This window comes from Pleurodeles waltl, chromosome 4_1 (assembly GCF_031143425.1).
Source record: "Pleurodeles waltl isolate 20211129_DDA chromosome 4_1, aPleWal1.hap1.20221129, whole genome shotgun sequence".
In the NCBI taxonomy this organism is placed as follows: Eukaryota; Metazoa; Chordata; class Amphibia; order Caudata; family Salamandridae; genus Pleurodeles; species Pleurodeles waltl.
In genome coordinates, this window is record NC_090442.1 from 598,160,919 (window position 1) to 598,175,838 (window position 14,920).

Genomic DNA, 14,920 nt, shown 5'->3' on the forward strand with positions numbered 1-14,920 from the left:
TAAGGCAGGGTGCACTATACCACAGGTGAGGGCATATGTGCATGAGCACTATGCCCCTACAGTGTCTAAGCAAAACCTTAGACATTGTAAGTGCAGGGTAGCCATAAGAGTATATGGGCTGGGAGTCTGTCAAAAACGAACTCCACAGCTCCATAATGGCTACACTGAATACTGGGAAGTTTAGTATCAAACTTCTCAGAATAATAAACCCACACTGGTGCCAGTGTTGGATTTATAAAAAAAATGCACACAGAGGGCATCTTAGAGATACCCCCTGTATTTTACCCAATTGTTCAGTGCAGGACTGACTGGTCTGTGCCAGCCTGCTGCTGAGAGACGAGTGTCTGACCTCATGCGGTGAGAGCCTTTGTGCTCTCTGAGGACAGAAACAAAGCCTGCTCTGGGTGGAGGTGCTTCACACCTCCCCCCTGCAGGAACTGTAACACCTAGCAGTGAGCTTCAAAGGCTCAAGCTTCGTGTTACAATGCCCCAGGGCACTCCAGCTAGTGGAGATGCCCGCCTCCTGGACCCAGCCCCCACTTTTGGCGGCAAGTCCAGGAGAGATAATGAGAAAAACAAGGAGGAGTCACTGGCCAGTCAGGACAGCCCCTAAGGTGTCCTGAGCTGAGGTGCCTCTGACTTTTAGAAATCCTCCATCTTGAAGAAGGAGGATTCCCCCAATAGGATTAGGGATGTGACCCCCTCCCCTTGGGAGGAGGCACAAAGAGGGTGTACCCACCCTCAGGGCTAGTAGCCATTGGCTACTAACCCCCCAGACCTAAACACGCCCTTAAATTTAGTATTTAAGGGCTCTCCCTGAACCTAGAAACTAGATTCCTGCAACAACAAGAAGAAGGACTGCCTAGCTGAAAACCCCTGCAGAGGAAGACCAGAAGACAACAACTGCCTTGGCTCCCGAAACTCACCGGCCTGTCTCCTGCCCTCCAAAGAACTCTGCTCCAGCGACGCCTTCCAAAGGGACCAGCGACCTCTGAACCCTCTGAGGACTGCCCTGCTTCGACGACGACAAGAAACTCCCGAGGACAGCGGACCTGCTCCAAAAAGACTGCAACTTTATCCAAAGGAGCAGCTTTAAAGAACCCTGCAATCTCCCCGCAAGAAGCGTGAGACTTGCAACACTGCACCCGGCGACCCCGACTCGGCTGGTGGAGACCCAACACCTCAGGGAGGACCCCCGGACTACTCTACGACTGTGAGTACCAAAACCTGTCCCCCCTGAGCCCCCACAGCGCCGCCTGCAGAGGGAATCCCGAGGCTTCCCCTGACCGCGACTCTCTGAAACCTAAGTCCCGACGCCTGGAAAAGACCCTGCACCCGCAGCCCCCAGGACCTGAAGGACCGGACTTTCACTGCAGAAGTGACCCCCAGGAGTCCCTCTCCCTTGCCCAAGTGGAGGTTTCCCCGAGGAAGCCCCCCCTTGCCTGCCTGCAGCGCTGAAGAGATCCCTTGATCTCTCATTGACTTCCATTGCGAACCCGACGCTTGTTCTAACACTGCACCCGGCCGCCCCCGCGCCGCTGAGGGTGAAATTCCTGTGTGGGCTTGTGTCCCCCCCGGTGCCCTACAAAACCACCCTGGTCTGCCCTCCGAAGACGCGGGTACTTACCTGCTGGCAGACTGGAACCGGGGCACCCCCTTCTCTCCATTGGAGCCTATGCGTTTTGGGCACCACTTTGAACTCTGCACCTGACCGGCCCTGAGCTGCTGGTGTGGTAACTTTGGGGTTGCTCTGAACCCCCAACGGTGGGCTACCTTGGACCAAGAACTGAACCCTGTAAGTGTCTTACTTACGTGGTAAAACTAACAAAAACTTACCTCCCCCAGGAACTGTGAAAATTGCACTGTGTCCACTTTTAAAATAGCTATTTGTGAATAACTTGAAAAGTATACATGCAATTGAAATGATTCAAAGTTCCTAATGTACTTACCTGCAATACCTTTCAAACAAGATATTACATATTAAATTTGAACCTGTGGTTCTTAAAATAAACTAAGAAAAGATATTTTTCTATAACAAAACCTATTGGCTGGATTTGTCTCTGAGTGTGTGTACCTCATTTATTGTCTATGTGTATGTACAACAAATGTTTAACACTACTCCTTGGATAAGCCTACTGCTCGACCACACTACCACAAAATAGAGCATTAGTATTATCTCTTTTTACCACTATTTTACCTCTAAGGGGAACCCTTGGACTCTGTGCATGCTATTCCTTACTTTGAAATAGCACATACAGAGCCAACTTCCTACAGTACCTAGAAAGGAAATGCAAACAGACAATTACAATTCATCAGTGAATAGTTACCCATCCAAATGGGTCAGCATGCAGGATCAGTCTTCGTCCTCAGGACATCAGTCGATTTGCCATCAGCCAGGATAGAACAGGTAAGTCTCCACAGGGCATAGCAAGAAACTCTTCCCTCATAAGGAGGAGAAGTGCATATCAGGCAAGGGGTAAGGCGAGGATGGTTTAGAGTATCAGAAAGCTAAAAACAAAGTCTCTCAGAATGGCAAAGGAGCGGCAAGTAATGCAAAGTATGGCTCGATAAGGGCAGAGTAAGAATGGCTAGGAATGGCAGGGTAATGGCCTCAGGAAGAATGGCTCCGTAATGGCTGATTCCTCCTTGTGTCACGCCGTTATACTGAAGTTGTCAATATTTGGTGCATTGTTATCTTTGTCCAATAATCTGTCACACACCATACTAGAATTTTAACCTAAGACAGTTCTCATGCAGTTTATTGGCTCCTCTTCAACGGGTAGAATGTCAGGTAAGAAAAGTTACGCTTGTCACTCCAGTCAGTAGTTCCATTGTCTTCTCCTAGTCTAGGCGACCTTGCACCTGTTGCGAATTACACTGTTGCATTCAGCAAGAATGTCTCCTTGAGAAAGTCGGGTCCCATGAGAAAGAATTTACTACAGCTACACACATATCTCTAGCTTCTGGAAAAGTACAGCTTCGTGTCCTTCAGGAAGGCAGCACATTGCACGTTAGAAAACACAGTTAACATGAGACCAGGCAGCTAGGCCCAGAACCTTGCTAACTAAGGCCTAGTGAGTAACTTAGCAGAACCTTAATACGTAACTCTAATTAGGATACGTAAGAACAAATCATACATGAGTGCATTATTGATTCATTATTAGTCAGTTTCATTAATCATCGTATACATTGGTGGCCACACCCCGTGGCACATTTCAAACGCGAGCATTAGTATTACATTAACACATTGTATGCAGTTTTATTAGACATTACATTGCAAACTTTTCATGTTAATATTGATTATAAAACTCACACTCCAACACTGTGTAATTAACTCATTGGCGACGGGCAGAAGTAACTTGTGTAGGATCTTAGTACTTGTCCACCCCTCCTATTATGTGTGTTTAGTCGCTTGAAGGTCTTTCCTCGCAGAATTCGTTTCAGTCCAACAAATGTGCAAGAAAGTTTGGGACAAAATGAAGGCATACTGGATGAGCCTGAATTATGCCACAATGGACTCTGCATAAGAATGAACAAGTTGCTTGTATGCGCACATGTGATCATCTGTTCCCATCCAAGGGTCAGATCTTAGAGAAAATGTGTAGTGGTGCATAGGTGGAAAACGTAGCCCACCCATGTGCATCATGTTTTCTGACTATATAATAGAGAAATCAGTAAGCATGATTTTAGCCAAACTAGAGTGTTTAAATGTAAACCTGGCTTAAGCCAGAATCAACCCTTTAAAAGGTTTGACTATAAGTACCAAAACAGTGCAAAGTCATGTAAAAATTACAACCCTTAAAAACCTGCTTCTCGATGGTATAATTTTTCACTTAAATACACATTAATATTTAAAAAGATTTGCAAGCCTAATGATCCTGCAGTTCTGTTCACCCCTTTTAGTTCAGATTCAAAATTGATTGAGTGAAGAAAAATCTGTTAATTTCATATTATACAGGAAGAAAAATAGTACAAAATGATTTGCCCTGTTTGTGAAAAAAATTAAGTCTGCAGTATGGCTGCAGAATCTGTACATACCAAAGCTTAACAAACTAAAGTTTATTGGAGTAATATCAACCTTTGCTTAGGATTCCAGCTGGTAAACTGCACTGTCAGTGATTTGTGCTATCTTGTAGGTTGATGAGGGCCGGAGGCGTCAAATTACTGGGGTGCGTGCCTTTGTGATGGGTTATTGTAATGTACTTAAAGCAGTACTGATGCAAAGTGTGTTATATCAGTTTCAGATGACTGAACGCCAGGAGACCAGGACACCAGCCCAAATCACTAAAGAATGAGCATGACACTAGTTCTTTACCACCTTCATGGGCTTTCAGTCAAGGACCGGGTAGCCCATAAGTTGTTTCCTCTTACGCAGCGGGCAGTCCAGGGTCCCTGCGAATCAGTCTGAAAGGCGAGGTTCAGCAGTGTTCAGCGCAGTGTACTCTGGCATCATAAAAGGAGGTTTGCTGACTGTCCAGGGAATAGAAAGGGCCACAGAAGGTGCTGAACTTTCATATAATATGCTGCTGAATGATGGAACTCTTTTCCTGATGTAGTCCTTGGTGTCCTCCAGCCTCCTGAGTGAAAGGAAGCCAGCATAGCAGGGCGTAGCTCCCTTTCCCTGGAGGTGAGACCAGAGGTGCAATTAAACCTTACTCAAAATAATGACAGCCTTTAACTCGCAGTATAATTAGCTTTTATTGATGGAGCAGTGTGTTGAGGCGGGCAATGAAGTAAACCCTTTCTGGTGGGTTGTCAACTTAGCCCCTCTGGCTAGGCCTGACTCATGCACATGGCCCCCTCTGGCTAGGCCTGACTCATGCACATGGCCCCTTCAATGAGGAGACTGCTTTCGCCGCCGGTGCTTTTAAATGTTGGTGCACCAGTGGTGGACGGAATGCTGAACAATGTCAAACATTCACCCCCAGTACAGAGATCTGGGCCTAAATCCATAGTTTTTTTGCTGCCCATGCCATTCCAGTTTGGACCCAGCCATATGCAAATCAGTCTTGACCCTGTTCCCCATGGGAACAGTCCAGCCCGAACTGCCAGGCCCGGTCTTCCCTGGACAGGAAACAAGCATCCTGGGACCGTTTTGGGGGTTTCACCCCTCATCAGCCAGGCTAGGTTGAATCCAGTGGCATGGGAAGCACAGGACCCACGTCTGGGCATACCCTACCCACTTAGGGCGACAAATGCAAAAAGAACAAGTGATGGACGGAATGCTGAACAATGTCAAACATTTACCCTCAGTACAGAGATCTGGGCCTAAATCCATCGTTTTTTTGCTGCCCATGCCATTCCAGTTTGGACCCAGCCATATGCAAATCAGTCCAAGCACACTGTAAACCTGTCATGTAATATCATCCTTTAGCACCTCCTTCCCCCATTCCTCTGCAAAGATCAGCAATGGACCTCCAAAGAAGAGGCTACCTGTCGAATAGCTCTCCAAAACCCTCCTCATAAGAACTGATTGGCTCACCAGCATTTTACCTTGCCAGGAGACTTCAAGAAGACCCCATGATCTTTTTGGCTAATCACATATTCACATCATGCTTACTGATAACCAGTAAGTGCCCAGAGTGCCTGTTAGGCGAGAGTGTTTCAACTTTTATTCTACTTTTTTTCTGGACAGAACAGATCTCTCACACCACCTCATAACATTGAATACTTGTGGTCCTCCCTTTGTTAATTTATGGATGCCTTGTGTAGGACTCTCGGTGAATCATGACCCCCATTTTCTGCACTGCACCGGCGCAGATGGAATATGTGCATTTTTGTTTGGCGTCCAAAGTGCATGCATTAACTCGAAATATCTCTGACAGCAGAGCTCAACCACACAAAGAGGCAATTATTGCTCGGTGTTACCGAGCATTGTTGTCAGCAAAATATACTCTAACTTGGGGATAGTTTGGGTTAATGTATGCACAAACGCCTTCTGTGCAGAACACCGGATCACAATGTGCCCCAGTGCTTCATAGATATTGATTGGGTCCTCATACAAAGGAGACTCTTCACAGCCTAAACTCCGCCCTCAAATGACAGTTCTCACAAGGTTTGTTTCACATGCAAAAATATATATTTTTTTGTATGCAAGCTAAGAGTTTTGAAGATTGCACATTGTGATGATTTAGAAATAAACTTAGCAAAGGTTTTGAATCAGTATTTCACAGAGGGATGCAAAGGCATTGCAGCTAGTGCTGGGAGGACCTCGCAGAGTTTTACTCCTCAAAATTCTGTTAGGTAAAAACTCCATAGGATTCCACGGAGTTGCGTCCACCACTATAGACGTGCAAACTGCTTACATGTGGCTACTCTAGTGGCAGCAGAATATGGCGTCACTGCTCCTCTGTTCAAAATGCTCTCTCTGGTAGCAGAACATAGTGTCAGTCCTTCTCTCTTTGAGAGACAGATTCCTCTGGTAAGAGAACATGTCGCAGCTCCTCCTCTGAGACAAATAAATCACGAGCGGTAGCAGAACATGAGTGGTGCTCAGTGAGGGCGGCGTAACGGTGTAACAGAGGAGTGCTCCGTCTTTAAGACCACCTGGCAACACTACATGAGCTGTTTGTGCAAAGGCCGCCCCCGTAGGGGGCATAAAGGGCCGGCGCCATAACGGCCGCCTTGGCCCCGAAGGGACCAGTTAAACCGTTTTTTGGGGAGGATGCGCGCCAACTAGGTGGCGACGCACCCCCACCCCCGTTGTTGCCAACAGGTGGGGAAGGTCAGGAATAAAATTACCAATGGGGGGGATTGCTGTTCTTCAAACCCCCCAATCAAAGTGGTGAATTTCAAAATAGGGGACGAAGGAGGTGCATTTAAGAGCTTGTGATCGGGACAACAAGCTCGCTGTACGGCGGAAGGGGCTGTGGGCAGTCGCACGCTTGTCCACATTAATAAAGCAGCCAAATGTTATCCACTACATAATACTTTGTCAAAGTCTGTTTTCATGCATGTATGTCGGTATGCCATATTTAAAGTAATTGCATGATGTATAGTTCCATAATGCTTGCTCTGTAGTGTGCCAAGTGCGGGAGTTATAGCTGGGACATCGCAGGAGCACTGAAAGAGAAGCGTTGTTTATGCACGCCATATAGCCACTAGCCAGTGTGCTAATTTTTTATTTCCTCTGAAAAAGCCTTAATCAAATATATGAGGCTGTGTTGCCTTTTATGTTGTTTGTACAAGATAGTAGTTTACACCCTGTTGCGTGCGTACAGGATATTTGTACTTATCATAATTTTTCTGAACAGGTTAAGTCAAGCAGTACAAGAATTCACATATTAATGCGCTATGCTTCATATTATTAGAATTATAAACACACTCTCTTCATTGGAGGCTGCACCTACTAGGAACAAGATGATTATTTTGAGCAATCAAAGTAAAATAAATGATTGCGCTTCCGGGGAGTTGAAAAGTTCAACGAACAGCATGCAGCAGGCAAACTTTTGCAAAGTGCTTCTGGCTCAGTCTGACAGTGACATAATGCATTTAGCAAAGTTAGCAAGCACAAGGCGACCTGCAGAGTATGCACACACCTCTCCACGTTCTCGTACCAGTTCTCCAGCATCTCCTTAATGGCGTTGGCTGGCCTTTGGAGTATCACTTCTCCAGCGGCGATGCATTCACCACTATCTCATCCAGCCATCTGATAAGCCATCAATGCCATGTCCCAGTACAGCGCAACGAGAAACCTTTCGCCTGCTACACAGTCAGTGACGGTACAAACCTTTCAAAAGCACAGGATTATGCTGCGACGTCACACCCATGCAAACCACCCTCTTCGAAACAAGCACATGCACTACCGAAAGACGCCCACGGCAAACCAAGCCTCCCAAGCCCATGAAGAATGCTTAAAACTATGGGTTGCCCTGGTAAATTCACCCATGCTGCAGTTGGCGTCGTTTTTGATGAACTCTGTGCTCCAAGTGGAGCGCAGAGTGGCAAACTTCGCGAACTCCACAGCTGGAGCAGAGTTTACCATCCACCCCGAATTGCATGCTCCCACAGCTGTGATGCACCCTTGGAGTGGTGAAATTGACCGATGGCAATAATTTGACTTGATTGTAGCTAAAACACATACAGTGGAATTGCGCCCATGTCAAGAATGAGTACTCTCACACAGACATACACTGCACAGGTCACAACTTAAAGCTCCTCCAGTTGGTGACCTAAAAATTATACACATGTTATTCATCTGTTTGAGGGCTGATGCATCAATGCTCCTCTTTGGTGGAGCTGTTTAATGCACAATTATGGTGGCATCACTCAATAGCGAGGCACTACAGCAACAATGTAAAATGGGACCCAATGGCCTCTTATACACTCTGTACTACAGCAAGCACAGGTGTAGGGACTGTGGTGTCAGGGGCATCACAATAGTACCCCACAACCCCCAGTGTCACCACTGAAATTTCATTGGAGAACTAGATCAGTTTCCCTGACTCACAAGAGCCAAAGAGCCCTGAGACCTTCACTCAGGGCCGGTAGAAACTGTGGAAAGTCAGCTACAACACAGCCATATTTAAAACCAGTTGTTGGCTGTAACATGTTAGTGCCCAAGAATTCCATGAGCATTAATGCTGCTTGAATAACCCACAGACAATTGTATTACGAGTGGAGGGGTGTCTCATTAGCATGAAACACATGCTGTCTACATGGCCCATGTAAGATTTACATGTGTACATCAGATTTACATTGCTAGTGTATGTTGAGCAGAGGGTTGTGATGGTGATCCAGACAGGTCCCATCATATCTGTAATGGAAGCAAGTGTACCACCAGTAATGTTCAATGTACCCAACCCACCACTATGGAGTGGCTCCCTCATCTTGTGTGTGTGTAATGATTGTTCTTGATGTTATCATATTCAAACGACAATACCTCACAAATAAATAAAGAAATTGATGTTTTTGTCTCTGCTCTACAGTTGTGGATCTCTGCAAGCAAAACAATGGAGGTTGTGCTATGTCTTCGAAGTGCTCTCAGACTGGAGTGAAAGTTTCCTGCAGCTGCCAGAAAGGATACAAAGGAGATGGCTACATATGCCTGCCTATAGACCCATGTGCAGATGGGCTTAACGGTGGCTGCCATGAGCATGCAATCTGTAAAATGACTGGACCCGTAAGTATTGGAACAAAAAAGTCCTCTGCATAGTAAAGACCTGTACACCAGCCATTAGTGGTCAACTGTACTGTCGTCTGGATCCCTAATGCTGATTTGTTTTGTCATGGTCTTGTTGGACCAGGTGGGGCGCCCAGAGCACTATCCTCACAGTGGTAGAAGCCTACCACCTTCACTAAGAGTTAAGCAACACAAGCACAGTGGTGGCAGCATACCATGTAGTGAACAGGACTTTTTAACCTGTGTCACTGGAATGAGGCATTGAGGCTCACACCTTTTAAATAATGCTGTTGCTGTGTGCTTAACTCACCCTTTGCCTACATACGATAGATGTGGAGAGCTGCACAGTGTAGGAATAATGGCTCTTTGCTGGATGGATGGGTGCCTGTGAAGAAAACTGTACAGGAATAGAGCCTTATTGTGTAGTACATGTGGGATTAGTGAATGTGCTGAGTGTATGTATGCCTGGGAAGAATACATGTAGTATGGTGTGTGCATTGTGCATTGTGGATGCACTGTGTGGTGCATGCACAATGAAAGCATGTGCTGGGTGTATGTGTGCTTGCATAAAGTACAATACATGACGTGTGTATGCTGGCAGGTGTGTTTGCAAATAGCACACCCTGATACAGTATAGACAAGCTTCAGTGCTGAACGGTAAACACACACTGAATGTGTGTTCTCAATGTATCTTTACTTGCAATGATGCAATTCATACAGGTAACAGTGCTGGACAGTAAGTGTGCTGTGGACGCATACTGAGTGTGCCGCATTCGTACATTATATGAAGGACACTGGGCTCCATTTTGCGAAGCCCATTCCTGTCTGGTGAAGACATGAGGAGGAGAGGAATCCAATGCTGCCCCCATCCCTCGACAGGTTTGTGTATTTCTGCATTCCTGTGAGCTGGATGGGACACCAAAGAGGAAGAGATCCTTCCTTTACACTTCAAAAGGTAGCTTTTTTTATTCAATGATAGATCACAAGGATGGGGCCTGGACACTTCTCGGGAAGGGAGGTATGGGCCTGATAATGGAATCATAAAGATTAGGACTAGGAGCATGTGATTAACCTCTTGATGCACATATAACTGGTGCTGACATCCAGGTGTGAACTCCGGTGACTCCCAAGATTTGGGTTGTGGGTCACTCAACTTCAGAGTCATTCCTGCTCTGACAGACATCCTGCTTTAAGGAGGAAAGATGAAAAGGAGAAATGTACACTTCAAAAGAATCAGAACTTCAACATACAGAGAATCAGACCCTAAATCACATTAGGTGCCTGGAAAAGGACTTTAGGAAAGGGAGGTTGAGACCCCAAATTTGTCATCTGCCAATCAGCCAGATGTGCTGTGCGAGAAGGGTAAGCACTGCAAGATTTCTGCCTGTGACCAGGACTGGGGCAAAGGCCTGCTAGTCTTCCTCCTGGGTGAGTGGACATTACCCAGGGAAATCAAAATCACCTGCCTTGGAGCCTGAAGTACCAGCACCTGTCTGCTTGCCAAGACCAGTGTGCCCTGTGAGGAAGGGACGAGTGTTGGAGGGAGCGAGGTTCAGTGGGGAGCCCTACCGCAAGGTCACCTTGTGTGAAGGGTGTAGATTCAGCTGTGCACCGATCGGGCCTTACCCCTGTGTGCAGGATTGTTTTCAGTGAACCCTCTAGGCTGAGAGAGGGCAACTGCAAACTGAGCCAAGTATTGAGTGCTATGCAGAGGGAGCAAAGCCTGCACTGCCTTGTTGCGGTGAACCCATATGCCAGAGAGAGCCACTGTTGAAGTAATTGTGTGATCAGAGGGCCAATAATCATGAATGCCTTACTGGTGACCCCATATGCCAGTAGGGGCCCCTGTGGTGTGGTGCAATTGCATCAGATGAGTCTACATTAAATCCAGTGGTATCACAGGAACCCCATGTGCCAGGAGGGGCTACCAGGACCAAATCACCAAAGACTTCGGGCCTCAGCCTGGGACTGGAGAGAGGCTGCGGCCAGCCCCGCTGAGTAGGACGTCATGCACTCACTGGATTCCTGTCGGGAGCCGAAGGATTGAATTCCCCCCCACTCCGGTGAAATTGATTACCACATCTTCTCTGGCTGGAAGCTGCTTCTCTCGCTGGGGAGAACTGGCCACGTCACTCCATAGAGTGAGCCTGCACCTGTCAGGTGCTGTGGCGTGTACCACAAGCAGCCTGACTTCTCCGAGCAGTATTTGAACTCGCGAATGCACGCACTCAGAGCACCTGCTGTAATGTTGAATGCTGCCATGCTGCAGAAGTGGTTAAGACTTAAACTGGGCCTGTAAGGGGATTCATTGCTAAAGGTGCTGCAGCACCATAGCCACTTTTCACTAAATAATGAAAGTCAAAGGGGAATTCTTGAGTACGGACTATTAGTGAGCATTCCCTGGAGTGGGTCTCCAGTGAATGAGGAATAACCCCCGACCATATTATAGGCAATAGGGTGGAACAGGGATTTGACTGACAACTACTGGAGCCTGACCTCAAGGGGATTGTGTTGTTCCACATTAAAATGATTTCTTCGAATGCATAGCATTATAAATAAAATACTTATTTTTCTCATAAAAGTATTGCACTGTACATTGATTTATTGTTCATACTGTATGCACTCTGAGTTATGCGTTGTGTTTACTTACCTGTGTCTACACTTCTCCCCTCACCCTGAGAGAGTCTTTGACTGCTCGGTCACAGCTATCACTGAGTGCATGAGGGGTGCTTGACCCAGTAGTTCAGGATCTATAGTAGATCAGGCCTCTGGGGATCAGCAGTGAAAGGCCTGAACCACGGGGGCTCAAGTAGCCCCTGCCTGCACCATGGACCTCTGAAAGGCGTTTAACATGTTAAGTGACTTTATTGAAATATACATATGCATGTAGGAACTGGGTTCTGGCACTCTGCATGATAGTGAGACTGTAAACTTAAAACAAATGAAAGACAAAAAAACGCCAGTGCAGACAAAAAAACTTGCCCAGTGATGACTAGTTTTTGGACTTCGTATACCGGAGATGGCACTCGCCTGTAAATAAAGCGACACAGAAACTGCAGCTACTATCTATGGTTAGCAACAGGAGTTATAAGGAGTTTGCAAACTAAAATTCTACAATAAAAAGATCTCTTCCTCTGTTTCCATATGATGGTATTTTCGGAGTGTTACTAAATGCGAGCAGGAGATGTTTAACTTCAAATGTGCTTACAAGCAGCATCCGCAGACCGCCATCTTCTCTCCCTCCGCAAGCTTCCTGGCATTTGACGTGAACATCCGCTTGATCTTGCTCATGATCCTCCCACTCATTTGTGTGCAAAACTGTACAGATGGGGGTGGTTGAAGGCGGGGTGGGGGTTAACAGTGTCACTCAACAGACAAAAGGCGGCATCATAATAATAAAGGGTTAAAGGCACTGGAAACAACTTGGAATAAAGGTGAGGGAAGGAGCGCATTCCATTGCTGTTTTTTAAGGTGAAGATTTTAGAGTGGGAAGTGCCAGGTAAAATGCCTCGATAGCACACTCCCATCAAAATGGAGCGTTCACTCGCCTGGTCCCTCTTAAAAATTACTAGCTCTCAGGTAAGTTGTATCCCCTAGTAGAATGCCTAGACTTTTTTAGAGTGCATGAAATACGAATTCTGTGTTATTGACGTTTGGTTGAGGCAATGCACAGCCTGCAAGGGCCAAATATTTGCCGTTTCCGAACGCTGCATACTGGTGACATGACAGTGTTAAGGTTTAGTGTACATGTGCAACTATCACACCGTCATCTTTTGAAGGTCATTGGTACATTTCTACATATCCTTGCAATAGCTCTGCCTGGATACATGTCCCCTGGACGACTGGAGCCCCAAGAGGCCAGTTTTACCACCTGGATGCTGGTTTTGTCCTCTAGGAGTGGTGGTGCATGTTACGCGATCACAGCGGCAACTTGAAAGCGTTGCTCTGCTTTGGCGCACATTAGCAGTCTGCACATCGGGGCTGAGTCTACAGTTTTTGCCAGGGCTGTTTTAAGTTCCCAGTCCAACCCTGCCTGGATACCCTTAGGGGTGAGATGCGTGAGTTACAAATACAAATAACATAACATAGTCTGCTTTATACAAGTTACTGCAAAATGCCACTCTCTATGTGGGTGGAGGTGGCAGGGAAGGTAGTTCAACTACAGCCATGAGCGCTATCAGCAAATTCTCATCTCCTACAGACTGTTACTAAAAATTGACGAAAAAGGTTGACTCTTTAACAATGTTTTAAGAGGGTATGAAGAGAATTTCAAAATATTTTTTACCTTTTGTTGTTGCACTGCACGTTCTTTCTCATGAATGCAATTTTCAAAAGTATGCATATTTGACACTCCCGTTTTCATAGGATAAACGTGTATGTGAATGTAAGGACAACTACATTGGTGACGGTGTATACTGTGAGGTGAAGACGCTGCCAATCGATCGGTGTTCACAAGACAATGGCCAGTGTCACATCGATGCTGACTGCGCCGATCTCCACTACCAAGGTTAGTGTTCCCAATTCAGTCTGACTTGGTCCCCACTGACGGACCGTGGGATGGCTGAACAGTGAGCATCCAACTAATACACAACCTGTGCTAATGCAGAGTTCATTTTGCATTAAAAGATGGAGCAGACTGGTGCACACTCTCTTTGTTACAGTTAAAGCATCGCTTTCTGCAATGTTGTGAAAGTCACTTTCATTACCTGAGGCAATCACATTGACAAATTTGGTAACAAACTTTTTTAGTTCTGCTCAGAAGTGCATAAAGGATGCGCACATTCACTTATATCCATTTCTAATCTCAAATGTGTTTCCAGTGTATGTTATTATCCATATGCTGATGGAATACAAAATGTGTGGGGTCTGTTGCATTGTGTTTAGACTGGGAACCTACACCTATGGTGGAGGGTCAGTCCATCAGAGGTGACGCCGGTATAAGTGTGCCCTGCCACGTCCTTTCGTGGTGTTCCTTCAGGGTCTTTGCACATGATGTTACTGTATACAATAGATCTCAGTCCTCCGTATATTCAAAGATTCCTGGCCATGTCTCCCCTGATGGTCGCTTGTTGTCTTTTTATCTACTTCTGTCTTGGCTTACCAAAGACATTTCAAACAAATATCGACATATTAGAACATTGATCTTATGTGAAGACAAGAAATATTTTATTTTTATTGATTTATTTGGGTATTTGCATGTCCTTAGTTCCTTCCACTTTTACGGGGCTTAGACAGGAAGCATTCAAGAGTGAGGGTCTCACTCTCTAACTCATGCACAGAGCAAAGCCAAGGTTCTACAAAAGTAAACATATTGTTCACCATCTGAGAGGCACAAGAAAGTACTCGCTGTTTTTCTTAGCTAGACATCCCTTGAGTCGCTCAAAACACCACACAGTTAGGAAAGAATCACCTACACATCTGAGCTGCACGCACACAAAAGGCCACTCCACAAACCCTCAGAGCCTTTTACAGGTACTGGAGGCAGATGGCACAATGCTGCAGTCTAGTTTCTATGTACCCAAAACATTGTTGACTATAGAAGTTGAGCATGTTCTTCTCCTAGATCATATCCAAATCTATAAGCACATGCACATGCATGCTAACTCACTCACAATCACACAATCCTCCCCACAGTCATCAGCTTCTGCCATTTTGTACCCTAGAGATGGACGGCAACCTTATTACTACCTCTGGTCTCCAGCCCCCTGGCAGCTACTTCATTGAAAATGAACAATAGCCTGGTCATGTCACACACGTGGGTTCTAGAAACATAAATAGTTTAAGTTGGCCCAAATATGT

At 46.0% G+C, this 14,920-nt stretch overlaps 1 protein-coding gene across 1 annotated transcript in view; it reads left to right on the forward strand.

Annotated features, from left to right (window-relative positions):
- STAB2 (stabilin 2) overlaps window positions 1-14,920 on the forward strand; it is an 805,158-nt gene that overhangs the window by 694,482 nt on the left and 95,756 nt on the right. Inside the window, 2 exon segments of the mRNA XM_069228991.1 lie at window positions 8,928-9,121; window positions 13,487-13,628. Coding sequence (XP_069085092.1) covers window positions 8,928-9,121; window positions 13,487-13,628 — 336 coding nt within the window.